At 39.5% G+C, this 25,762-nt stretch overlaps 1 protein-coding gene across 2 annotated transcripts; it reads left to right on the plus strand.

The window, feature by feature from the left end:
* The first annotated feature begins 171 nt into the window (after positions 1-171).
* LOC136015072 (plasminogen-like) lies at positions 172-24,845 on the plus strand. 2 transcript variants are annotated; one of them, XM_065680464.1, is made up of 19 exons: positions 172-287; positions 3,054-3,189; positions 5,437-5,543; positions 9,098-9,212; positions 10,052-10,191; positions 10,788-10,908; positions 11,030-11,148; positions 11,931-12,093; positions 12,674-12,804; positions 13,563-13,728; positions 14,545-14,711; positions 15,541-15,689; positions 17,147-17,240; positions 19,376-19,496; positions 20,237-20,311; positions 20,678-20,818; positions 22,135-22,241; positions 23,220-23,365; positions 24,559-24,845. In XM_065680464.1, the coding sequence occupies exons 1-19, from the start codon at positions 239-241 to the stop codon at positions 24,718-24,720; spliced, it is 2,409 nt and encodes an 802-aa protein (XP_065536536.1). In that variant the 5' UTR covers positions 172-238; the 3' UTR covers positions 24,721-24,845. The 2 variants fall into 2 exon arrangements, with proteins under 2 accessions (XP_065536536.1, XP_065536537.1); XM_065680465.1 differs by having other exon boundaries at positions 10,791-10,908.
* Positions 24,846-25,762: the final 917 nt, after the last annotated feature.

The raw sequence follows: 25,762 nt of genomic DNA on the forward strand, positions 1-25,762 counted from the left end.
CAAGAGACTGCCTTCACATTTCCCAGTATCCAGTACAAATGATTGAGTCTGATTTGGTAATCCATCCAATTCAAGGTTGTTTGAATGGCCACACTACGGTAAAGGGGGTCACAGCATGGGAGAATGATTAACTTCATCTACCTGCCTTGTTTGTTTGATGCTGCCTCACTGCAGTGCGAGTCAATAAAACTTTGTGCACAGACACACACAACTTCCAGCACCCGCCAACTGGGCCAAAATGGGGATTAGCAAAGCTGCTTTTCTCTTTCTTTTCTTGCTCAGCTCAGGTAAGAGTCTTTGCCTTCTGCTTGCCCAGGTGAAATGGGGGCCATTGCATTTGTGGAAGGTAGGTCCCCAAACCTCTATGTCACCACTGACCTGGACAGTGATGGATTTAGGTCTTCCTGGCCAGGGAGAGTTGCTGTTGAACAAAATTAGAGCTGTGGTTGCTCCAGTGTTGTGTTTGTTAGAGACATCAGAGGAGCTACAGCCTTGGTGTCTGCATGGGGAGCTAATGGTTCCCTTCAGACATGCCCCATTGCCAGAAATGGGGACATGCTTGGAAAGCAGCCTATCAAAGGCTTCCTACAAAGACATGTCTGTCTCTCATTTCAAGAGCCTTTAATCACAGAGTTTTTTCTTTTCACTGTTATTGCCAAGAAGTGTGATCCTGATTTTGATTGCTTAAAAATTTGTAAATGCATTGCTAAAAACAAAATTGCTAAAAACAAAATTAGGAAAAATTGCTCTACATTCTAGTTTCAGTTTTTTTCATAGCCACAATCTTAACAGGAAATTTTTAATTCTATGTGATAGGTAGGCCCAAACCTGGTCAGCAATAGTTTCTGCAGTATTTTTGGTGCTGCAATGCTATTTTTGCAGAAGACAGTACAAACAGCTTGTAACACACAAGAACTGAGTAAGGCTCTTTGCATACATCTTGTTTGGGTTACTAGGTTGTAACTCTTACAGAAATCTCAAATAAATACTGTCTGTTCTGAAAACTTTAAAATTCAATGAGCTACGGGATTCAGATATCACATCTTCTTTTAGGTCCTCCGTATTACTACATGGGCTGTTGTGACTGCAGTTAAAAATACAGTTGTGAATGTGCCAACACATATAAACCCCCCAATAAAACACATAAACATTTTACATGCCCCAGCATAAATAATTCTAGACATTATTTAACATAAATAATTGTAATCTCAATTTAAATTCTAATTTCTAAGCTTTATTTTTGCAGAAAACCAGCCTTATTGAACTCAAATGCATTTCTCAAATAAGTAAGAATTTTATAGGGTGGAGGAAAATACAGGATTTGGGCTTTTGTCTGCAAGACTGTTTCTGTCTGCAAATCTTTTATCAAATGGTGGAAAATATTTGATTTCTGAATAAGGCAGTAATATATCTTTCAAACACTGAAAAATTCCTTAGACATGGGGAAAATGTTAGAAAGAAAATATAAAGTGTTTTTATCCAGCTTGCATATGTTTTCATTTTGTTCTTAGAGTAATATGCCCTGCATGGAATTACAACAGAAAGAAAGGGGGAAATATTTTTATGACGCAAATCAATTATGACCCTGTCAATATTTCAAAAATCAAATGCTGCAATTATAATGACAATATTATTGCAAATTAAAACAGAACAGAACTAAGGTTGCATCGAAGCTGTATCACAATAGGAATTCTTTACTTGTATTTCTTGTCCTTGTGGAAAACATTGCAGCATCCCTATGATATTGTTCTAACCTAGTTTAATATTTTCTCTCAAAACTCATTTCTTCTTAATGTCACTTTTGTTTTGAAATAACTAATGGACCCAGTGACTCCTGTGCTTGTCACGTGAAAATTTATTATATATTTTTTCCCTTTATCTTTTTTTTTTTAGCAGCCATACTTTGCTGTCATGCAGACTTTTGAACTTTCAGCCTTTAGGTTCAAAATCTTCCCTAGTATATATGAAAAAAAAAAAGCCCCACAGTAATTTCTCTGGGCTTGAAGTGATAGGAGAGGAAGCGTAATTTGGCTTTTGTGCCTATTTTATCAGTTCTATCTTCTAGGTGCAAAACAATCTTAAAGAAAATACTCAAGTGGAGGCTGAGCTAGCACTCAGGTGATGGAATTTAACTGTACCAGGAGGCATATAAGCCTGCTTCACACCACAGAAGACTGTTACTCAGGAAAGGGAAGAGTAGTTGACTTCCTCAACCTGAAAGACATTTCAGTAATGTCCTGTGGAGCCCCTCAGTTGCAGGATGTGGGACTGAGTGGGACAATGCTGCTTTCTGTTCCCCCTGCTGTCACTGAGCTATGGCTGAGAAAGGAGGATCAGAAAAGCATGAAGAAAGAATAAGTCTTTCTCTTCAGTGTGGCTATTATGCATGAAGGGGAAAGCCAGTGTCTGGCTGTGTGCCTTTCTATTCAGCAACTGGGTGAAACCAGGTATTAAAACAAGCATCATAAATTAAGTCCAATACAGAGTTACTACTAAAACTGTACACTGAAGATGAGCACAGTGATAACCCCAGTGATTAAGGATGGCTTGTTTCTTGCAAAAGCAAGAGCATTTTGAAAAAAAGCAGTTACAGAGTGGCTGATATACCTGAAGTCATTCTATATGGGTAGATATCAGAAATGGACAATCATTGTTTCATGTCCTTCTTAAGTCCCATTTCTCCACTTTCTTCAAAGTATGGGTAACCAATGTTTTCATTCTGAAATACCTCGCTTTTTTCACTCCTTGGGTCATCATCTCTGTTCCCATCACTTTATATTGTAAGACTGTGTAATTTATAATATGACTTCTAGAATGATACAGAGCATTATTCAAGCCATTTCTCTGTCCTGCTTTTACACTGGGTTTTCAGTGACTCTACCGTACATACTAGGAAGTGAGTGCTTCCTAATCGTATTTTGTCACCATTGACCCAATTATTCCAGCAATTAAATGATGATATTACTCAACTAGGTGACAATTTAATATGAAAGTTTGAAATAAGTCGTACCAGCGTTTGCACTTTCACCTCTTTCTCTCTTTTTCCCTTTTAGTGCAAGGAAGCATACTAGACAGCTACGTGAAAACAGAGGGAGCTTGGCTGCTTAACCCAAGGAAACAAATTTATAAGACAAATAGTAATGAAGAATGTGCGGAGCAATGTGAAACTGAAACTAAATTTACTTGCAGGTAATTTTCACTGGTTCCCATATATATCTTCCATTGCAGATGATGGAGCAGTCTGCCCTATTTATCAGCAGTCTGAATTTTTGAGAGATTTCTTAGGAGTATATGTTTGAGCTTTGTTGGAAAAACAGAATATGTATAGAAACAGAATACCTGGGACATATGAATGAAGACAGCAGAAATAGAAGGCCTAAGAAAATTATGCTGAATTCTTATTGGAAAATATTATGATATCTTGGAGCACAGCTTGGCACACCGAAAAGCATCTTGATGTGGCTTTATCAAGATTCTTGCACTCCTTTTGCAATAAAGACTCAAAATTTCTTGGAAATTTAGGACAGCAATAATGGCATTCCTTATGTTCATTGCATTGCCTATTATCATGCAGATACATCCATTATTCTGAATTTTGCTAGAATCTGAGCTTACGTAACTTTTATTTACTTTGGGAAAGAGACGGCCATCTAAACCTTAATTATACTAAACCCTATTTCCATTCTGTACCACAGGTCTTTGCTCAGGCTCCTGCCTCAGGAGAGTCTATTTCTTTAAGCCTATGGCTTCTGTACCAAAGCCAAAGGCTTCAGTAGTACAATAGGCAACTGGAGTAATGGGGAGAGACATCTGATACTGTTATGGGAAGCAGTCTTCATGGGTTCTTGATCTACCACTACTGCAGCATACCTTTTGAACTCAGCACATTGATTGTCTGCAGGGCTGTTTCCAGCACTTGGTTCTCCATCAGGAGTACCCTGGTGCTGAGTTTTTAAATGTTTTGTAACTTTCTGTTTTAAATCAAAAGAGAAAGTGATGCTTATTTCAAAGAGGTGTAACCCTGAAGGGTGGCAGGGGTTTGCTGACTGTTCTCTTTGAACACATGTCTCTTTGATCTGACTCCCGTCTCTGAAAACCACAGAGAAGGAAGAGCTTCAGTTGTACTTGGCTCAGGAGCATGGGGAAGGAGGCAGAGAGGGCAGGTCTGTGTATTCAGGTTATATACTTACAGTTTGCAGAGTACCATTGTTCCCTTTCGAGCCATATTCAGACACAGTATCATTCCTTAGCCTCCGCTTCAGGTCTGAGACTACCATCACCCGACACTGAAATAACATCAGGATGTTTTGTCCTTGCTTGCCTAATTAATTATGTGAGATCTATTACAATCAGTAAAGGAGAGATGTTATCTCTCAACGGAGGATCTAGGGAAAGGTCCATGTTAGGCAGAGCTTTAAGGTCAGGCCAGCACTGCAACACCTTCACATTAATGCTTCAGATCAAGTTCAGATCAGTACTTCAGGCTTGTTATGTTACCTTAGAAGTGTGTTGGACCATACTTGTTAACTACACCCCTGCTTATAAATGTAACATTACTGAGGGACTGGGCTTAGACAAGGGGGAGCCATCCCCAGTGTAGTTTTGACCCAGGATAACCAGCACTCCTCAGACAACTCATGGACATGGCTGCCAGTGGTAAGTCCAGATGTGATCCCTCTCCTTTAGGGAGAGGCTGTGTGAACTTAGAAGTACAGGCACACTGGGACAGGACTGTTCGTGGCAAGGCTGCAGAATGGTCTTTGTCAGTATTTGCTTTCCCAATACAGACCTACTTACTGAATGTTATGTCGCTATTGACCTTTTTTTTGCTTCAGAAAAGCCAGCTGTAGAAAGTGCTTAGCCTGCCAGGAGTCTTCCTTAGATGTTATTGTAGAGGTTATACCATCTGCTCCAGTTTCGTAGACTTACAGACTAGGCATTTGCTGAAAAGACAAATATAAGCGTTTTCCAAAGTGCTTACACTGCTTCACATGTGATGACTCAGAACAGTCACCACAAGGTAATATAAGGTCCTGGCTTGTGTGTTTTACCTGTTTCTTGGTAACTAATCAACACTGCGAAATGTCTCACTCATTGAATGACCACTCATTTTTTTCAAATAAGGTCAAGGTCCGTTGTGCATCTATGCTCTTCAGCATGTTCTTTGGAGTCTCTGACACATTGTAAACCTCCTTTTTTAATCCCTTGTCATAATTTGCTCACGTAGCTCTCTTTCAGTCTAAGCTTGGTATGAAGACTTAGGAGTCAAAGTCATTGCTGAAAATGGGAGATTTGTGAAACAGCACTCAGTGTTGAGTATCACTGAAGTGCAGTGCTTACTGAAATTATAAGTGAATATTAGAGAAGGTGTTCAGGAAAATACTGCACACATTTGGCTATTGTTTCTTCATTGCTTTCTTCTTTTGATTTCAACAGGGCCTTCTTATTCACCAGTAAAGACCAACAGTGTTTGACGCTGGCTGAGAACACCAAAACAGCAGTGCTATTCAGAAGAACAAATGCAGTTCTTTATGAAAAAAGAGGTACGTCTATGTCCTTTTTATACTATTTCACTGAGATAGGTTTTCCAGTGGGACTCACACACGCTATCGTATGAGGGCTAAGCCTTCACTGCGTCAGATGAAGTGGGTAGGTCAGCCCATACCTAATGCCTGGGTTTTGCCACATTGCTAGTATAGCAGCAGTACCATCTAGAGCACCAGATTAGTGCTCCAGCATCTTTCCTGTTCCCTAAATCCTAGGATCCAGGGGCAGAAAAGAGCACTGTTGCTCAGGGAACAGAGAAGATGCTGGGAGTAATGGAGGTACTTGAGGGTGCATTCTCTCCTTAAAAACCAGTCAATAACCTAAGGGATCTTCTCTGTATCTGCTAAAGGTACTTTTTTTGCTGCACATGCTTTGTTTCAGATCACTTTTGTCGTAGATGAGAATTATTTGATTGAAATGTATTTGATCTATTCTTTCTGAAAATAGGAAGTCTGTCTCTAAAGAATGGCAACTATGCAATTTTTCATCATCTCTTAAAAAACTATCACATTATGACAGATGCAGACAAAAAACTGTGTTTTAAGACTATTTCTGAATTACATAATCAAACACAGAGCTTTTGTTATATGCAGAGAAGAAGGAACATAGTTTATTTTTGATGCATTTTAAGTTTCATTGTATTGTTCTCTGATTTCAGTAATACATATGGGAGAAAGAATCTCCTTAATGATCATTGAGATATAAGATATGGGGGTAATCTTTGAACAGAATTATTACTGTCCTGTCTTAAATGATTAGTGAGCACTGACTTTCATCACTTGCTTATTTCTAACTTTAAAAAATATATTAATTCATTTGAGAATATTCAGAAATTGGAAACTATAGTATCCACCAAGAAGGTGATCTCCTTCAACAAAGAAAAGTGCATGAAAAGGAAAAATGAACCAGGTTCTCAGTTGCCGCATCATGCAAATCATGCAGTGATTTCAACACGCCAGTTGCAACCAAAAGTCAAGAATCACAGTAACTCTACTGTAAATACTCATGAGCATCAGAAAACTTCATCCTTACTTCTCTGCGGACCTGCAGAGACTTGTAGGATAAGATGATGTTATGCGTATGGCACCTGCAAGAAGATTTTATGTAGTAGTTCAATAGCTTTAGCTCAATTTGCAGCTGAGCATCCAAATGAGATTTTGTTCAGACATTGTGGATATAAGGAACATAATTTTTCACAGGGAGGGTGGGTAAGCAGTGGACTACATTGTCCAGCCAGGCTGCAGATCCTCCACCCTTGCAGATATTGACTGGACAAAGCCCTAAGTGGCCACATCCATCTCAAAAGCTGGCTGTGGTTTTTATGAAGTTTTGGACCAAAGACTACTGAGGGTCCTTTGCAGCCTGAAATTTTCTGAAGCCTTCAGCCAGCTTCCTTTGTATATGTATGTATATAACTGATACATAATTTAATGTTTTGGACATATTTTTATTATATCCAGAAGCTGGTGGTAATATCCCTGAATCATGATTAAGTAACACTAAAAAATCTTCTTAGCAATTCCTGTTGTAGAAGGAAAACTGAATGGATCAATTGGCAAGTAGCAAAGTTAACAAATAACTTCCATGTAAGTAATCCTTACTGATTTTGCTTTAGTACTGTGATTAGGAGCTCAAATGTGATTCTGGTTTATTTTTGAGACACCCCTTGGATTTTCTGAGGTTAGAACCTGGATGAGAGTTCTGCAATATCCAGAGTATTTGTTACAGCAACCTTTTTTGGTCATAGGCATGGATTTCGGTTTCTTGAAAAGCAGAATGCCCTCAGTAATATGAGGACTCTCAAATTATTATCTGTCCATTTTAGTGATAGCATCCATTTAATCAATTCTTACAGAACAGAATGGAAAACATACCTTTTACTTAGTCAGATCACATCACTGTCTCCAGCAGTTGCTGCTGTCCTGATACTCCAAAGAAATTCCTTTCACATGCTCAGATGCTTTTGCAATACTATTACTGAAACCAACATAACTTTTTTCAGTTGAGGCAATTACTTAATGAGACCTAATTGATCTTTATCAGTGCATTCAAAGAAAAGGATGATAATTGATATAAAATTCACACTTTTAATTATTATTCTATGGTACGTGCTATAAAAGGGAAAGTTAACCTTCACTAACTTATAGAAAAAAGTAATGAGAATTAAAGCCAGCATTTGGGAATTGTTATCCACAAATCTGTTTGCAAATAGTTAACTTAAGGGACATGGTTTGAGTTTGGGGATCAAAGTCAGTTATTTGTCATCAGACAGAAAAAAACCTAAAGGTTATATAAACGGTCAAAAGTTTATGCAAACAATAGTCAGCTCTTGACTGATTCAATGTGCAGTTATTGAGGGGTTTAATGCTAATTTATTGCAAAATTGAGGGATTCAAAAGGCTTTCAGCTAAATTTTCTAGAGTAAACTTGCCTACATATATACACTGGAATAAAGATGTTCCTAAAGGTACAACTATAAATCCAGATCTAAACTACCTAACTGTCCACAGGAGAGCTGAACCTTATTTCAGGTTCAAATGTTAGTTCTTTTCAATTTTGACAGGAGAGGTCTGTGAAAAATGGCATTATTTCCCCAGATTTATATTAATCTTCTGCTTGTATGTTAGCTTTGATACTACTTTGATACTGAGAAAAACAGATGCAAAACAGTTTTCACAAGTATTTGATTTGGACACTACTTAAAGACATTGAGACAAGGCAGGTCACAACCAAAAATACAGATTGTTTCATTGCAGCTAGGAAAGAGGAATTGGCTGATGAAATATGTCCTGTGCATAGAGAAGTATTAAATGAGTTTCCTGCTTAGTTTTCCAAGCCAGAGGGCACACTGCCTGATAACGGCTGTCCCTAAACTGCAGATATAGAAGTTCTGAAGGAACATGCCAAGATCTGAGTTCTTTCCGCTGTGCCTTGGCAGAGCTGCCCCTTGCAACCCTGCTCTCCCCTCGCAGTAAACCAGCTCTTTGCTGGGAAAAGTGACTGTTCAGTCCTCCCAGGAAAACCTTTAAGGCTGCAGTGGTGTTGTCATTGGTCCCTCCTCCTGGGAAAAAAATTAACAACATCTAGCTTTCAGTTCTCATTTAGTTTAATTATTAATAATTTAAAACAATTTAATGTTTATAAGGCAACTGATACAAACCCCAGGCTTATTCAGTGTTAAAATTCCCCTTGGCTTATATAGAGACAAAATTTCATTGCTAATTCTTTTACTCCTTTTTTTTTTTTCTCATTAGGGTGCTATTAAGTTCCAAAATCTAAGAATATAAAAACATATATTATATACCCCTTCTATTTTATCTGGTGCAGCAGAAAGTCATTGCTCTAGAATATCATTCATTAATTAAAACTCATTTATCACATGGTGAACTTTAATGAAACGATGTCATCTGCTGCCTATTTTTTACTTCATAAGAAAGTCAAAATATGACCAAATGTTTTTAAATATATTAGCATGAAAATGGATTTTTTTAGGTACTAAAATACAATGGACAAGCCATGATACTGATTAATTAAACGTATATCATTTCAGTTTATCTTCTGGAATGCAAGGAAGGAAAAGGAGTGGATTACAGAGGAACAGAAGCAAAAACTCAGACAGGTGTACCATGCCAGAAGTGGGCTGATAATGCGCCCCATAAGCCAAAGTAAGGACTTTTCATATATGTTTATATATTTTATAAGTAATTTGCTTGATGTTCAAAGTCTTCTTATAAAATATTTTTCTACACTTATCTAGAATAAGATAATTCTCTGATCTTATTGAGATCTTGCAATAGGTGCTAAATGATCAATAGGGACATCGTCAGTCTTGGCAGTTGCATTGAAATTTTGTGGTCCTTACATGAGCAAAACACTAGACAGGGAAGCATTCTGCTGAAATAAGAATTTTCCATTAATCTCACCAGGGCAAGAACTTCTCTTGGCTAAAAGTATAATATGCAGTGCCTGAGAAAGAGGTACATCATTTTATCAGTGAATCTACAGACAATTGTCAGGGTAGTGTTTCCTGTATTTAACGGAAAACACCCAACTGGGCTTATTTAGTAACCTCCTATTGAGAAGGCATACAACTTGGGTTACAGGGGACTTTCACATTACAGCAAGTATCTTCTCATTGCACCTCCCAGGGAACATGACCTAGAGCAGATTTTTCTCTACATGTTACATGGTACTTCAGCTGAAGCAAAAATTACTGGAAACTGAGTATGTGGAGTGTTAACGTATTAATACTCCAGTATGATCATATTATGCTTTAATACTCAAGTATTAAAGATATGACTGGCCTTAGAGGCAGCATATTTCCTGACATCCATAGCTATAGCATGACTAACCCTTCACCAATGGCACACAGAAGCAATTAGGAGACATCTAATGAACAACATCTACAGAATGGTCCTCAGATAAAGATTTCATTTTTAGAGTCCTCAGCTGAACAACTGGGACATTTTCCTTATTCCCTAATCCCATTTAAATTCTGTTCCAGTTACACACCTGAAAAATATCCCAGTGCTGGACTGGAGGAAAACTACTGCAGAAATCCTGATAATGATGAAAAGGGACCTTGGTGTTACACTACAGATCCTGCTACCAGATTTGATTACTGCAACATCCCAGAGTGTGAAGGTCAGGATACACATACTGATTTCTTTCCCTTTTTGGAAGGTGTGTTCAAGAATATAAAGTTATTCAAATACTTTTACTTTTTATTTAGTATTTGTTACAAAATTGATTTTAGTTCAACCTGAAACTTTCCAAAGACATTTTCAAAACCAACAAGGGAGATATCATCAAGAGACCCCCCAGAACATCTATACAGTCTTTTTATTTCTTTTTCTTAGCTAAAAAATGGTATATGACTCTATTCGCATATCTTAATCCTAGGGTTGAACCAAATGGCAGTTGATAGTGCAAAACTCAATAAAACATGACAGCAGCAAAAGCACAGATTTTCAATTGTAGTTTAATAACTTTAATTTAGCCCTATTAAGAAGTATAGTCAATAATGTTGGCTTGCATTTGTTAATGGAATGCTATAAATATAATCAATTAGTTGAAGTTATCTTACCATGAAAAATAAGCTTGTACCTTCAAAAAAAAGCCATGTCCTTCAGCCCTGTGCTCTAGTAAGGGTCTTGAGCTTCATGTGAGTTGTGTGTTTCTGCACCAGTTCCCTAAGGACTTTCTGTCTCTCTTGTCCTCACTGCGCCTTGTTCCTACAGTAGAGTGCATGCACTGCAGTGGAGAAAACTACAACGGAGTAGTTGCAACAACAATGTCTGGGCTTGAATGCCAGCGCTGGGACTCACAGCAACCTCACTCACATGGATACCTCCCAGAAAAGTAAGTCAGACTCTGTGATAGGTTGTTTATTGTCAATGGTGGCATGAAGACCACCCTTCCCCAGACAGGACAATTGTTACAGACAGTGTTGACATTTTAAAACAATTGTTTTCCTGTTCAGTTTTCCAGAGAAGGATCTGAAGATGAACTACTGCCGTAATCCCGATGGTGAACCTCGGCCCTGGTGTTTCACTACCAGCCCAACTAAACGCTGGGAATATTGCAACATTCCTCGTTGCAGTGAGTCTGACTTCCAGAGTTGTAGATAAAAGGATATCTAGGCAGCTTGGTGCAAGGAGCTATAACAAATAGAAGTTCCAAAGATGAAGGAAAGAATAAAAGACTTCAGACACCTATCTGAAAGAAAAAGAATTAAATAATCTTGAAATTAACATCTGATCACTCTTCTGAGGCCAGACGTTTCTGCCATAATCATTTCTAATGGTTCCAACTGGAGCACATTTCCCTTAATGTGTTTTACCATGACCAGTCATTTCAGTGGTTCTGATATTTCTTCTGATGTCCTCTTTTCACGTCAAACAGTTTCACTCTCCTGAAAATCTTTTGGCTTTTGTTTTGCCCTTCCAAATAAATTCTCCACTTTCTCAATTTCCTTTTCCTGGCCATGATATTTTTCCTTGGGGCTTCTCGTTAGATCTCATCCTTGCTGTCCCTAACTCTCACGAATTAGAGTACATCTCTTTTATACCTGCACCTATACCTGTACCTATCACTCATGTGTCTGACACTTTCACCCCAGTTTTCTTCACAGTGTTGATGCAGCTGTAAGCAGTTGTGTTGGCTGTGTTGTACCCTCCCTGCTGTAAAAGGACAGATGCAAATAATCTTCTGACAGTTTGACTGCTCATGAAGACATTAAAGTTGAAGAAAGAAAGCTTCATATATTTTTAGGTGTTTTCTCTACCTTTTGGGCTTTTCAAACATTCTGATCTCTAAAATTTAGAGCTGAAAAGCCCACCTAATTAAGCGCTGCTTAATTTCAGTTTCTTTTTCTGTAATAGCAACACCCCCACCAGTTCCTGCACCAGGGCGTCAGTGTCTATCAGGAAGAGGAGAAGATTATCAAGGCACAATATCTGTTACAGAATCGGGAAATACCTGTCAGCACTGGAGTTCTCAATCTCCTCACAGACATGCTCGCACTCCTGAAAACTATCCCTGCAAGTAAGGGAAACCTCTCCATTATTCAATGTCCATGAGAAGTAACAAGGCACAGAATTTCTCTTCAACTATATTGCAAAGTTCTTTGGTTGCATCAGCATCCATCAGCTGTTGGATTCCATCTTTTCAATTTTTTTGCACATTTCTTTTTATTCACTTCTGCATTCCTGGATACCAGTGTCTCCCCAGTTCTGACCTTCAAGGTCTGCTTGACTGACTTGCTCCCTTTTCAGTTCATCAGTTCATCCTTTTACTTTATTTTGCTCAGGTGAAGCAATGTGGAGTAAGAAAGTTACAATAATGTGGTTAGGTTATTTCACCCTATGCTTCTGCCATGTTGCTCGTGGCCTCAAACATGAAATACAAGCTCCTAAATCATCTAGCAATTTATCAGGTCTCTGGTTTAGCACATCCAAACACTAGTGCGTTGCAATTATTCATCTAGTAAATGGCATCACTAAACGACAGCAGAAGTTTCCCATCAGTAAATACAACAGTAAACTAGACAGCAAGGCACATTCTCCTGTTGTTCATAATCTAGGTTGCCATGACTGCCTTTCCTTAGCCGAGTTTCTTGTTTCAGGAACCTAGAGGAGAACTACTGTAGAAATCCTGATGGTGAGAAGATGCCGTGGTGTTACACTACCAACAGAACTGCCCGGTGGGAATATTGCACCATCCCCCGCTGTGACGGGACAGAGGCAGATGCCCCTGGTAAGAACCATAGGAGACATCTGGAAGTGAAGGGTCATCATGGTATATTTGTAAAAATCTTGGGTGCTCAGTTGTGTTAGTGCTGTCACTCCCAATATTGTTACTAATCAGTTGAACTCCTGAGCCTGATACAGAGCCCAGGCTGAAACGTTCAGTCTGGTGGATAAGTGCAGGAGATTTTAAGTCACCTACTGACCCAGCTAAAGAAGAATTGCAGTAACAGAGGTCTTTTCCTTTTGCCAAGTAGTGGTTCCCTCCACTTCTAAATTTTTGAATGCTCCATGGTAAAGTTAATTAGTGTTACATGCCAGCTCCTGGAAATGGAGTTCATAGCAAAACCCAAGATGATTTCAGAGCACTGAAACAAGACTCAAAAAAAAACAATCAAAAGAAAATTCTCCTTACACAAGGCAGGCTTGTTCCACACATGCATCTGTTGCGAAGGCACAGACATTCCCTTACTGTGGAGAAGTTTTGATCCATATGTGAACTATTTGCATCATTAGCTGAAATAAACCCCCATGTAGGACAGTAAAGTTGATGTACAAGTGCTTTTAATCTAGCACATCATTAATTTTTTACAAACATTTTGGAAAGCTTCCTTTTGATCTGCAGTCTGAGAAGGATTCTGTTAGAGAGAGCGTGCTGTGGTTATTAGTGAAATACTCTGGCTTATTGTTTTACGTTAGATTTCTAGGCTTATGTGTAAATATCAGTATATTAAGATGCAAGGGACTGGTTTCTGTTATTCACTACAGCTGTTGATGTGCCTGAGCAGGCTCAAATTACTGAGGAATGCTATCAAGGCAATGGTGTGACTTACCGCGGCACAGTTTCTTTCACTCTCACGGGAAAGAAATGTCAAGCCTGGAGCTCAATGTCACCGCACCGACACAATAAAACAGCAGAGCAGTTCCCAAATGCGTATGTGTGTTTCCCATTTCCATGTTTCATCGGATGAGTATTCATGAATTTGTTTTGATTTGCGGCACCTTTCATTACAATGATTTAATGCTGGGAAGGGAGCATACTTGATAAAAATAATCTCTTCCTTTTCTTCTCTTTTTAATATGGAAATATTTTCTGTTAACCTCATCTTGAAACAAGCCACAGTTGTCACTGTTATGCTTTAGACTAATTAATTATGTATTTCTACCTTGTTTTTAAAGGAATTAAGAGTTATCGTAAATTTTCCCTTATACTGAAATGAACTGCGTCTAAACATGAGCTTATTTATGAGTTCAAGTCTTTGCTTCCCGTTCTGCAGTTCATTAGAGCTTTGAGGAAATAATGGGCTATTTTCTTAATCCTAATATTAGCTATTTATTTATTTAAAAAAAACTGTTTCTTCTTAAAAGCTGTTAGTGGTGGACTTGGCAGTCCTGGTGTAACAGGTTGGACTTGATGATCTTGGAGGTCTTTTCCCACCTTGTCGATTTTACGGTTCTATGAATGTATTTGAAAAAGTGGAAGAAATTATATCTTTAGTATACATATGTGCATTTATTTATCTGGATTTGTAAACAGTATTCTACTATAAGCATTAATCACTGAATAAGTATTTGGTATATTTCAATATTCGGCATATGTTTCTTGATTATGCTGAAAAAAGGATTTCCGTCGCATACTGTATGTGACACATGGTAGTGTTAACTCTGTAACACACCCACGTTCTAAAATGTTCTTTTAGGTTCTCAGAGCAGTGGTATAGATAGGAATATAATATGCTTACATTTGTAGGGACCTGAGGCAGAACTATTGCAGAAACCCAGATGCCGATAGCCGCCCATGGTGTTACACCACTGACCCCAGGGTAAGATGGGAGTATTGCGATCTGAAGAAGTGTGATGACCATGAATCAGTGACTTTACCAAAACCTCCTCAGACAACCCTGGAGCCAAATCCTGGTGAGAATGTTTTCAGCTTCCCCCAGAAATGCTCATAACCAGCAAGCTGTTTTTTATGGAAATGGCATCAAGAATTTAATGAGGATGAAACACAAGAAACTCCAGATAATTACGAATTTAATATAATACTGTATCCACTCTCTTCATTTTCTGAACTTTCTTGTAGAATTTTATAGCAGGGTGATTTGAAGCTAGTATCACATCTTTCATCTGCTACATCTGGCAATATTGGAAAAACAAGGAAACAGATGGCTTGTAGTCTCCACACTGCTGTGGGAGGGCTACTAGCAATGACAGCAAATGCAGAGGTGATGGCATTTTGCTGGCAACTATTCCAAAAGTCTTTTCCTGAGCCATGCATTCATATTTCCCACCAGAGAACAGCTGTCTCTTTTAATTCAGTTCAGATGCAACTTTGTTATGCAGTAGAAGGTTAGGTCTTCAACTTTTCCTTTTTTACTATAAAATGTTCTTTGGGTTAGAAGGTTAATTCTGCCTGAACATGTATTACTGCTTTTTTACCTACTGTAAAATGTGCCTTTGGACAGATATCAGTGTCTGTAAGGAAAAGACTTTATGTGCGCATTGTCTTTGTGGTCGAATCTAAGATTCTTTGATTTCTGACTTTCAAAACAAAATGCTTAAAATACAAAGAAATGAAAATGTGATTGATAGCCATCATTGTCACTATGTTGTTCTTCTTTCCTTGTATACATTGTAAGTCCTGGTAGTGTTTTTTCACATTTATTTTTGCTTCATTACCATCAAGTATGGATGTGGTCCATTAGCTCACATCTAACAATCATTTCCTTTTCCTTTTTCTTCACAGATTGCATTCATGGTGATGGTAAAGATTATCGTGGCACAGTGGCAAAAACTGCAAGGGGCAGAACTTGCCAAGAGTGGAGTTCTCAGAAACCTCATAGCCATGACTATTTCACTCCCATGACTCATCCAGGAGCAGGCCTGGATAAAAATGTAAGCAGATGTTCATTTAATACTTGCTGTCCTTTGAGCTTTGCCTGTCATCTCCATGGTCCCTCAGCAAGAATTTCATGACAGCTTTTCGTAAATTACTTTCCTTAGTTCAACCCAAGAACCTGATCATGTTAGTTCTTGTTGACATGAGCAGTCGGTACTTCTGTGGGACAGACAGAAGCTCTGTTGAACATTTCTGCACCCCAGACAAGGGGCTTCAGATGGACATTTGCTTCATCTTACTACTGAGGACTAACTGAAGTTGGTCCATGGGAAACATCTCCGCTCTCTCTGCCAGAAGGAGCACTTGGGGACATAGGTTTCAGTAGTAACAGTGAGTGAGATGGAGAGGAATTCAACATTCAGTGCAAGTTCCTTGAGATATATAGGTGATGGATTGCAGCCCCCGTCCTCTACTAATTCACCCTCCAACCCTCCAGCTTCTGTTGCAGCCTATCATACAAGGATATACATGCACCTGACCCATCCTGTAAGTCATGTGCCATCTCTAACCTTCATCTGCGTAATCCCAACACAGGTACTCATCACTGGTTCTCTAGACTTTTAACATCCCATATACAATACTTGTCTGATTTATGGCAAGCTCTGTATGTTATATAAAGAGCTTCTTTGATGCTGTCAGTTTGAACTATGTTTTTTTCTCCAGGTAAATGATTTTAGAGCTTGCTTTAGTCAATACCCTGATGGCATCACATACCCCGTACTCAATTCCAGCTCAGACTGGGGAAACTCCCTCCGAAAAACTGCCTGTTGTAACTTTCTGATTCTCACGTTTGTCAGGACCTCTTGGGAAAGGAAACAGATATTTTCTCCTTTTTCCTAAGACATGGGTTATGTTTCAGAATAACAGAAGGAACTAGAAAAAAACCTGGTATCATGTAGTTGTGTGAGGTGTCTGTGCTGAGCAGAGACTGGTCAATGTGGCCAGTAAGACAGAGAGTGATTCAGCTAACCAGGCACCCCACATCAGGGAAAGCGTTGCACCCCTGCCTCTGGGACCCATAAGCACCACCAAGTTATGCAAGAGAAGCTTACACAAAACCCATGCAACCAGAGTGGGTGTGAAAAGACCTCAGGGCTGACCCTACTGCTTCTACTATCTCCTGTGGAAGCAGGAGTAGATGGTTTAGTACCCTAGAAAATCCCATCCTAGATCACGATCTCTTATTATTTGAGAGCTCAGAGGTCCAAGCTTGCACTAGTGAAGCTTACAAGGTGAAGACAGTTGAAAAGGTTCCTTTTTTAGTATTTTTTTCTAAACTCACACAGCAAACAGAAAAATGAAACGAATTTTCACAAAAGGAATTAGAAATCACTTATCAAAGAGGAAGGAGAAAAAATATTTTCAAAATTTAATTTTATTTTATTTTTAAGCGTACATCGGTAGGCTTTTTTGTCCCCTGGTTAATAGCTGGTGGTTTTATTCTTTGTTACAGTATTGCAGGAATCCTGACGGCGATGTGAATGGGCCTTGGTGCTACACAACCGACCCAAGAAAAGCCTGGGAGTACTGTGACATTCCCAAGTGCCGTAATTATTCTTTTAAAGACTACTGTCTCCCTTTTCTGTAACTTTTTATGACAAATGGAGGACGTTCAGTGATTAATCTGAAAGACTGATTGAAGCAATAGCTTTAGGTTGGAAATTAAGGCTGTGGGGAAGTGGCACTCGAAATCTGCGTCTGAAGTCTTAAGAATGGTGCTGACTCCTTTGGAAGTCCCAAACGCCAGATGTACCTGGAGCCCAGTGAAGCTCACGAAGGTTTTGCCATGTGTTTCAAATTGGAGCTCCTGTGGAGATTGTCCATGCTCCTGCCTGGTCACCTGGCATAACAACCTTCTTCAGCATGTGGCTGAACAAGGAATGCTCTTATCCCAGCAAAATTTTTGCTACCCCTGCTCATGTAGTTCTGGTTCTGTCCTGGCTGTAAAACAGATTTCCTTTCCTCTGATACTGTACCATATCAGATATCTGAAAAGTGCATCTAGCCCAAAATACTTAACCAAATGCCTTTGTCTTTGTTACTAGTAATCAAGCCATTCAGTGCTCTGAATGAGGTGGTGCAACAAATGATGTTGCATTTTATAACATTTACAAGGATTTCATGTCCATCAACAACAAAAACTATGCAAGGAAGAGAGTAGTTCCTATTCAAAAAAAGGGTGACTTTCTTGGAGCTCTATTCTCTCAGCTGTGAGCAGCAGAAAATGTGCTCTGATCAAAACCCCAAAATGAAATGAACAAGAAAAAGAAGGATATTCCATAACATACACATGATGTAACTGTAAAAATACTACTGCATTGAAAGTGTTGGTTTGGGACTCTTAGGGTTAAAATTGGCATTTTCATATGGTTATTTTATTTAATTTGAAGATCCCCATTTCTTTTAAAATTAATACTTTTTTTGTTCAAGTGTTTAGCTAAATAACAGAGAAAATGTGGGGTTTGTCTTCAGTTTCATTAGTTAGTTCCTTTTGCTGGCAACAGATTCTAAATTCTTTGTTGATAAGAGTCAGTTTCCCAAGGCTAAATAAGAACAACCTGGTCTTAATAACTCAGAGACATCTGAAGTACCAGAAGATCCTGAGATAAGCGTGGACAAAATTTTGTTCCACACAGACGGTGGTTGAATTTCATGCACTGTACCACCAAGATTCATTTAAAACCAGCTGCCAGTGCAGTTTTTGCATTGCTGGTACCTGTAAGAGTCCATTTAGAGAAGTTGGAAGATTTTATTTTTGATTTCTCTCTGTTTCCTTCTCCTTCCTCTTCTATTTTCTTTCTTTTTTGCTGCCTGACTATGGATTTACTTATGTGTGATTTGCTGACCACTATGAAGGTTATATGAGAAAGAAATTGCCAGGGGTGCTTCAGTATCCTGGGCTGCATCAAAAGCAGCGTGACCAGCAGGTCGAAGGAGGTGATCCTGCCCCTCTACTCTGCTCTTGTGAGACCTCACCTGGAGTATTGTGTGCAGTTCTGGTGTCCTCAACATAAAAAGGACATGGAACTGCTGGAACAAGTCCAGAGGAGGGCCACGAGGATGATCAGGGGAGTGGAGCACCTCCTGTATGAAGATAGGCTGAGGAAGTTGGGGCTGTTCAGCCTGGAGAAGAGAAGGCTGCGTGGAGACCTCATAGCAGCCTTCCAGTATCTGAAGGGGGCCTTATAAGGATGCTGGGGAGGGACTCTTCATTAGGGACTGTAGTGACAGGACAAGGGGTAACAGGTTAAAACTTAAACAGGGGAAGCTTAAATTGGATATAAGGAGGAAATTCTTTCCTGTGAGGGTGGTGAGACACTGGAATGGGTTGCCCCGGGCAGCTGTGAGTGCTCCATCCCTGGCAGTGTTCAAGGCCAGGTTGAATGAAGCCTTGTGTGAGATGGTTTAGTGTGAGGTGTCCCTGCCCATGGCAGGGGGGTTGGAACTAGATGATCTTGAGGTCCTTTCTAACCCGAACTATTCTATGATTCTATGGTTCTATGAAGATAACCTAATAAAATATAGATGGTTCATGGTATATAATTGCCTGCAGCAAATCAGAAGCTGAAGTGACAAATGTAACAGGTTCACCTTCTAGTTTTCTGAGTTCACGGTGAGTGTATAATGAAAGCACTGAAGTTCCTTAAAGTGATTTTTTTGGTTTTGTTTTCTTATCCTGTAGCTCCTGCCCAGTATGAGTGTGGAAAATCCAAGTTCAGACCAAAGCTGTGTGCTCAAAGGATTGTTGCTGGGTGCATTTCGCATCCACACTCCTGGCCCTGGCAAATCAGTCTCCGGACAAGGTATGGCCGTTCCCTCTTACATTAGACTTTACATGCAAGGAAACTTTGCCTTTTATGGCATGTTATAGTGTGTGTTTGCAGCATTCTAAACTTGGTATTAATTTAAAAATAGCTCAAGGCGATATTATGTGTGCTAATCATAAAGAAGGTCATTTAGACAACCAAGAATGCTCTAGTTTGCAATAAATACCTATAGAATCAGTCCTACTGCTATTTTCAATAAAAGGCAGAATGATTTTAAATCTGTCACTATATTGTATGTTAAAATCAGTATCCTATGAGTAGAAGCAACAGTTTGAAGTATGGCTAGTACAGATCCTGATCAGTCCTTCCACATAAATGTTAAATCTTACTGTCAAAGTTATTAGCAAAACTAGGAATCGAGGCCAGATGCAGAGCTTTCTGACTATGATCACAGCTAGATAGAAGTCAGAATCTCCAACACGGTATACATAACTGCACATAAGGTTTTCCAGGAATAGAAATACTGGTTAAGAGCAAAGATCTAAGTGTTTTCATACAGGGTCTTATAAAAAACATCCACACAACAATACCATCACTGTAATAAATATTGTTCAAGCAAATCTGTTTCATAATGAAAATGTTTAATAAACATTTAGATTGTTTGTTTAATTTGTAAAGGCATAACATTAGAAGGATTACCGCATGAACTGCAGTAGGATTAATGCCCCCCCCCCCTTAAACCAATGCCTTTTTCGTTACTTTTTTCTCTATTCCAGTTTTGGCCTGCATTTCTGTGGAGGAACTCTGATAGACCCTCAGTGGGTTCTTACTGCTGCGCACTGCTTAGAAAAGTAAGTATCTGTTATAGCATGCACCAGCATTTTTTTACACCAGGTAGAAAATCAAAGGAGAAACAAAATGGAATCAATAACTAATCTGAGCTGTCTCTCAGCTCACCTTACAGCAGTTGAGAACTGAGGCAAGTTTAGTCATCATTCATTAAAGCAGAGTTTTGACTGAAGAAAGAGAGACATAGTGACAACTTTTGCCAACTTTATTTCAGGTGCCGTAATAGGGATTAAGAAACTAAGTTTGTGCCAAAGATGTTTTTTTTTTTTTTTCCTGGCTTTGCCAGAGCAAGGTACCAAATAACCTGTAAGTGGTCTATGTCCTGGGTGTGTTTTCATCAGCTCACCATGTGTGATCATTTCCAATAGGTCCTCAAGGCCATCTGCATATAAAGTATACCTTGGATTACACAGAGAAAGAGCATTGGAGGCATCGGTACAAAAACGAGATGTTGAGAAATTATTCAAGGAGCCACACAGGGCAGACGTTGCTCTGCTAAAATTGAGCAGGTACTCTTTCACCCTGAAGCGTTCCTTCATTCTGAGGGTTCAAGTTGACTAAATAGTGGTTGCTGGTGTTATGGAAATGTGTGTTTCTGTACACACTATGTTCAATCAGTGATTTAAAACCCTCTCTTTTTTCCCCTTTCTACAGAAGTTCCAGTGGAAAATAAGGTGATTCAGCTGCAGGGCTTCAGAAAGGGAAAGGGCTGCCTTGGGAGGGGAGGAGGGCTAGGGACAGTGACCCAGGCTGGCAAAGCAGTGGGTGCCAGATGCTGAGGTGAAGCAGTGGTAGCAGAGTAGCACAAGTTAACACCTAGAGGAGCTTTCAGGCTGTGTTTCTACATGCTTTTACCTTGATAAGGTAATGAGGATTGAAAGTTGAAATATTAGCATGATAGCACACCATACAGTTTCCATGCTGTGGTGGGAACATTTCTTCTTCCAGCAAGTCTGTCCAGTGTTAGGCAAACAGAATGTACATTTGATGCAATACCCAGTATGTCCCTTCTTGAATCTGTTTCCATTCATATGAGACTCTGGCTAAGGCAATGTGCAATCAAAAGAAATACTTCCATACAGCTGCAAGCAGATGTGAACATACGGTGCTTGTGCTTTGATTTCTGCAGCTGCAGTGTAGGTCCAAAACAGATGCAGGGTCAGAACAATTAATGTGTCTTATTAATTGAGCCTAGCCTTAGCTGCGTACAAAGGCAAGTCAGACTGACTTGGGTTTTGTTATGTGCTAAGTGTCCAGTTTAAAAGTGATTGATGGCCAGACTGGATGCAGATAGAGCAAAATGATACCTATGTGTTAAATACCACTAATTCGTACCACCAAGTAGTTTTGTGGTTAGGTGTTGTTGGCTATGAATTAGCCAAAGTCAAAGCATTCTCTGTCATTTAGGTTAGTAATTTTAGTATCACAAGCCTTTAACTCTTCTGCATATCAGATATTTCCCTTTCATGGGTCACATTCTGAGGGATTAGAGCCTAAAACAAAAGCAGTTTTGTGCATCAGGAGAAAAAATCCTATCTGGCAAACACTCCATCCCTGGCAGTGTTCAAGGCCAGGATGGACAGAGCCTTGGGCAACATGGTCTAGGGTGAGATGTCCCTGCCCATGGCAGGGGTGTTGGAACTAGATGATTTTCAGGTCCTTTCTGACCCAAAACATTCCGTGATTCTATGATTCTATGGAGCTCAGGATTTCAAGGAAAAAAGGCTGACTGCATATAAAACCTTTTTGGAAGCTTGAAGGTGGTATCAGGGAGAAATATGCTAACGATTGTTCCTGTATGAGTCTCTTTGCTTGTTTCTTTCAGCCCAGCAATTATTAATGATCATGTAATCCCAGTTTGTTTGCCCAAAGAAAATGCTGTGTTAGGAGGAAGAGAGGAGTGCTACGTGACAGGCTGGGGAGATACAAAGGGTGAGACAGTATTAACATATCTGAAAGCCCTGTGTTTGGAGATTGATACATACTTGTAACCAAACTTCCCTTCACAAACTTGCATGCATACATATTTCATCAAAATTCACCAGGTACTGCCATTCTTTCCACTGTCTCCTTCTGATATAGATTCTCCCAAATCTTTCTGAGCTATATAAACTGAAACCCCCTAAACAATATTAAAGGAGTAGCAGTCCTGCTAACCTGCTAGTAACCTGCTAACTCTTATCTCTCAGTCCACTCTACTTTTCCCCCAGCTGGGCTTTTATGAAGTCAGATAGAAAGGTTTTTCTAGACATAGTATACTTCTTAATCACATGAAGGTAAGTTTGCTCATTCTCTCAAATGATTTTTTTCTCTCAACCAGCCTAGTTCACATCTCACACAAATATAAACATAACTTTCATTTTCAGACCTCCCGCTCTGCCTTGGTTGATAAGGGCATCAGTACCTTCTCTGCCTCTTTGTTTCTGCCCAACAGATTACTTGAAACCTCCCTTCTTCCACAGAGAAATAAACTCAGATACAGAGAAATAAAATAATTTGCTAATGACTCCTACAGATATCAGTGGGTACTGGATACGTATGGATGTAGTGTGGGAGCAGGAAGGTCAATCAGTGCAGCACGGATTTTGACGGGTGGCAGAAGGTGACAAGTACCATAATACTGATAACGCTTACTGATTTTGTTATATTGTCATACTATGGGTAAAAGGTATATGCACAATGCATAAACACTATGTTACTGCTTATCCATATCTTGCTTATCCATACTGCTTATCCATATCCATATCATAGCTTACTGATTTTGTTACATTGTCATACTATGGGTAAAAGGTATATGCACAATGCATAAACACTATGTTACTGCTTATCCATACCCTGATGTTTGTTTTGTGTAGATGTTTATTTAACTTTGTCATGTATTGTGATTTGGTTTTATTTTTATTTGCAAAGGAACTGGTGGTGATGGCTACTTAAAGGAAACTGGCTTCCCTGTAATTGAGAATAAAATATGCAATCGCCCTGAATTTTTGAACGGTAGAGTCAAAAAACACGAGCTCTGTGCTGGCAATATTCATGGTGGAACAGATAGCTGCCAGGTAAGAAAGTCTGCGAGCACATCAGAGTTCATTTTGAGCACATTCAAATCAAATAGTGCTTTGCTTTCTGGGCTTTAGAGGCTCAGAATTGGACTTCAGATGTTGCTACACCATGTGGCATACAAGCCGGAAAATGCAAGTAGACAAGTAGATTTTGCTCTTCTCTTTCTCCCTTTGCTGCTCAGAAGGGGGGCGGATCATTTTTCAGATGAGCCTGAACTACAGAGCGCATGGTAATATATGGCTGCCTGAGCCGAGTGTATTGAAGCCAACTTAGAATGACTAACGATCTGACTTTTTTAACAAGAGCACTTTGGTTGCCCCAGTTAGACGAGCTCTAATGTCCACCATAGCTCAGTTAACAACCTGGGACATCTCAGTTAGGAGTCAAGGAACGATGCACTGGATCATGCCATGTAGCAGATACCAAGGGCCAAAGAACTACTAACTTTCACGTCAGTGCCAGTGCCTGTGAAAATCACACTGGATGAGGCAAAATGAATGCTGGCCTTGGCTTTTGCTGAAAAGGAGGAGTATGGTTGGAAATACCTCATTTCACAAGTGTGGCATGAAGGCTTTCTTCAGAATTCTAGGATTTTAAAATGGGTTCTTCAGTTTCTTTAAATGAAAGGGCTTAGAAAACTTAACATACTGAATCAAGATGGAAACCTTCCTCCCTGAAAAACTAGAGATGACTCTATAAAGGTGTGTGAAAACAGCAGACTGCCTTCCCCAGCCAACAGGTCAATACCATTGCCCCAGCACAGCACAGCTACTCTATGTACAAGCACCGTGGCAGGCAAGCTGCACTCATGTGTTAAGATGCATGGCTTGAAGGCATGCATTCTCTTGGTCTTGGACCATCTAGGAACAACAGGAAATGGTGAACACCTCAGAGAAGAGACTGAGGGAGGAAGTGCAGTTTAAGTTACTGAGGGCAATGAGATTCCTTCCCACCAAACCTCTCCTCTGCAAAACTAAAATTAATACCTGGGTGGGAGGAAGAGATGACATTACAGAAGTGTACAACCACATGCATAGAGGGCTCTTCTCTAGCTAGAGTTCCAGTGTTTTCTTATAACTTGTGCAGTCCTCACATGTGAGAAGTACTTCTGTCTTTACCTCCTGTAAGAAGGCCACTCTAGCACATGGGTCTGTGCATGAAGGAATCATCCTCTTCTTTCTCTGTTTAGGGGGACAGTGGAGGACCTCTAGTCTGTCTGGACCAAGATAAATTTGTCCAACATGGAGTCACTTCTTGGGGCCTTGGCTGTGCTCAACCCATGAAACCTGGTGTTTACGTTCGAGTTTCTACTTATATTCCTTGGATTAAGAGTGTAATGGAAAGCAATTGATCCTGGGTATGGACTGCCCTCTCCTGGAAAGCAGCATGCACGTTAGACATACAAGATTCCAAGTGCAATATTAAAGATACAATCATTCGTAAGAAAGTAAAATAAATATGATCATCCATTTTAAATTGTTATAAATTAAGAGTTATTGCCAAGAAACCCAACTGGCAGTGTGTTACCCTCATTCTATATATTCTATGGTTTGCTATGTTGGACGATAGACTTACCCACCTCTGAAATAGGTGTCCAAAATCCCAACCTCAACTGTAGCTAGACATCTTCATTTCAGTCTTCTGTTAGGCTCTACAATAATCTTTTCCTCTAAGGCTGACTTTCCCAAGATGTTGTGCTTCCAACAAATGAAGAAAGGAGCATAATTCTCATTTTCTATGAGTTTCAGAGCTTCTACCAAATTAATGATACAAACCAAAGAAGAATCTAATTGTACATATCTTTCTTATACATACAGTTTTATTATATATATCCAATAGCATTAAATATATGGGATGGGAAAAAAACAAACAAACAAACAAACACATTTGGTTTGTACTTTCATATATTTTATTGACAATGAAATCTGTGTGTCAGCAAAAGTACAAATGTTACATCAAAGATATAAAACAGTGAATAAAAAATAGCCTCGTCATAAAGTTAGTCCATAGTGGAGACAGAGAACAGCTGTCAATCATTACAGCAAGTGATGGCAATGCATTGAACATATTATAAAATTTCATTGTCCATAGTACCCATTTGTTTCACTATATCACTTTATCTCACTGTATAACCACGACATGTACATCTTCCAAAGGAAAATTATGTACACATGCCTGTGGTTATAGGAAGTGAAATCTTACACCCTTAGAAATGCCTTCCAAGGGAAGTTTGGCTTACAATGCCAAACACTTGCTCACTATGAGCTCCCACTCTCATCCTGCACCCCTTGCATATCAGCTAGGGAGCCTGGGGAGCCCTGGCTTTGCATGATGTCCTTTCTGCACCCTGGTGTGTGCTCTTCAAGTGACACAACTGCTAGAGGGGGTGGGGT

Source organism: Lathamus discolor, chromosome 5 (genome assembly GCF_037157495.1).
Source record: "Lathamus discolor isolate bLatDis1 chromosome 5, bLatDis1.hap1, whole genome shotgun sequence".
In the NCBI taxonomy this organism is placed as follows: domain Eukaryota; kingdom Metazoa; phylum Chordata; class Aves; order Psittaciformes; family Psittacidae; genus Lathamus; species Lathamus discolor.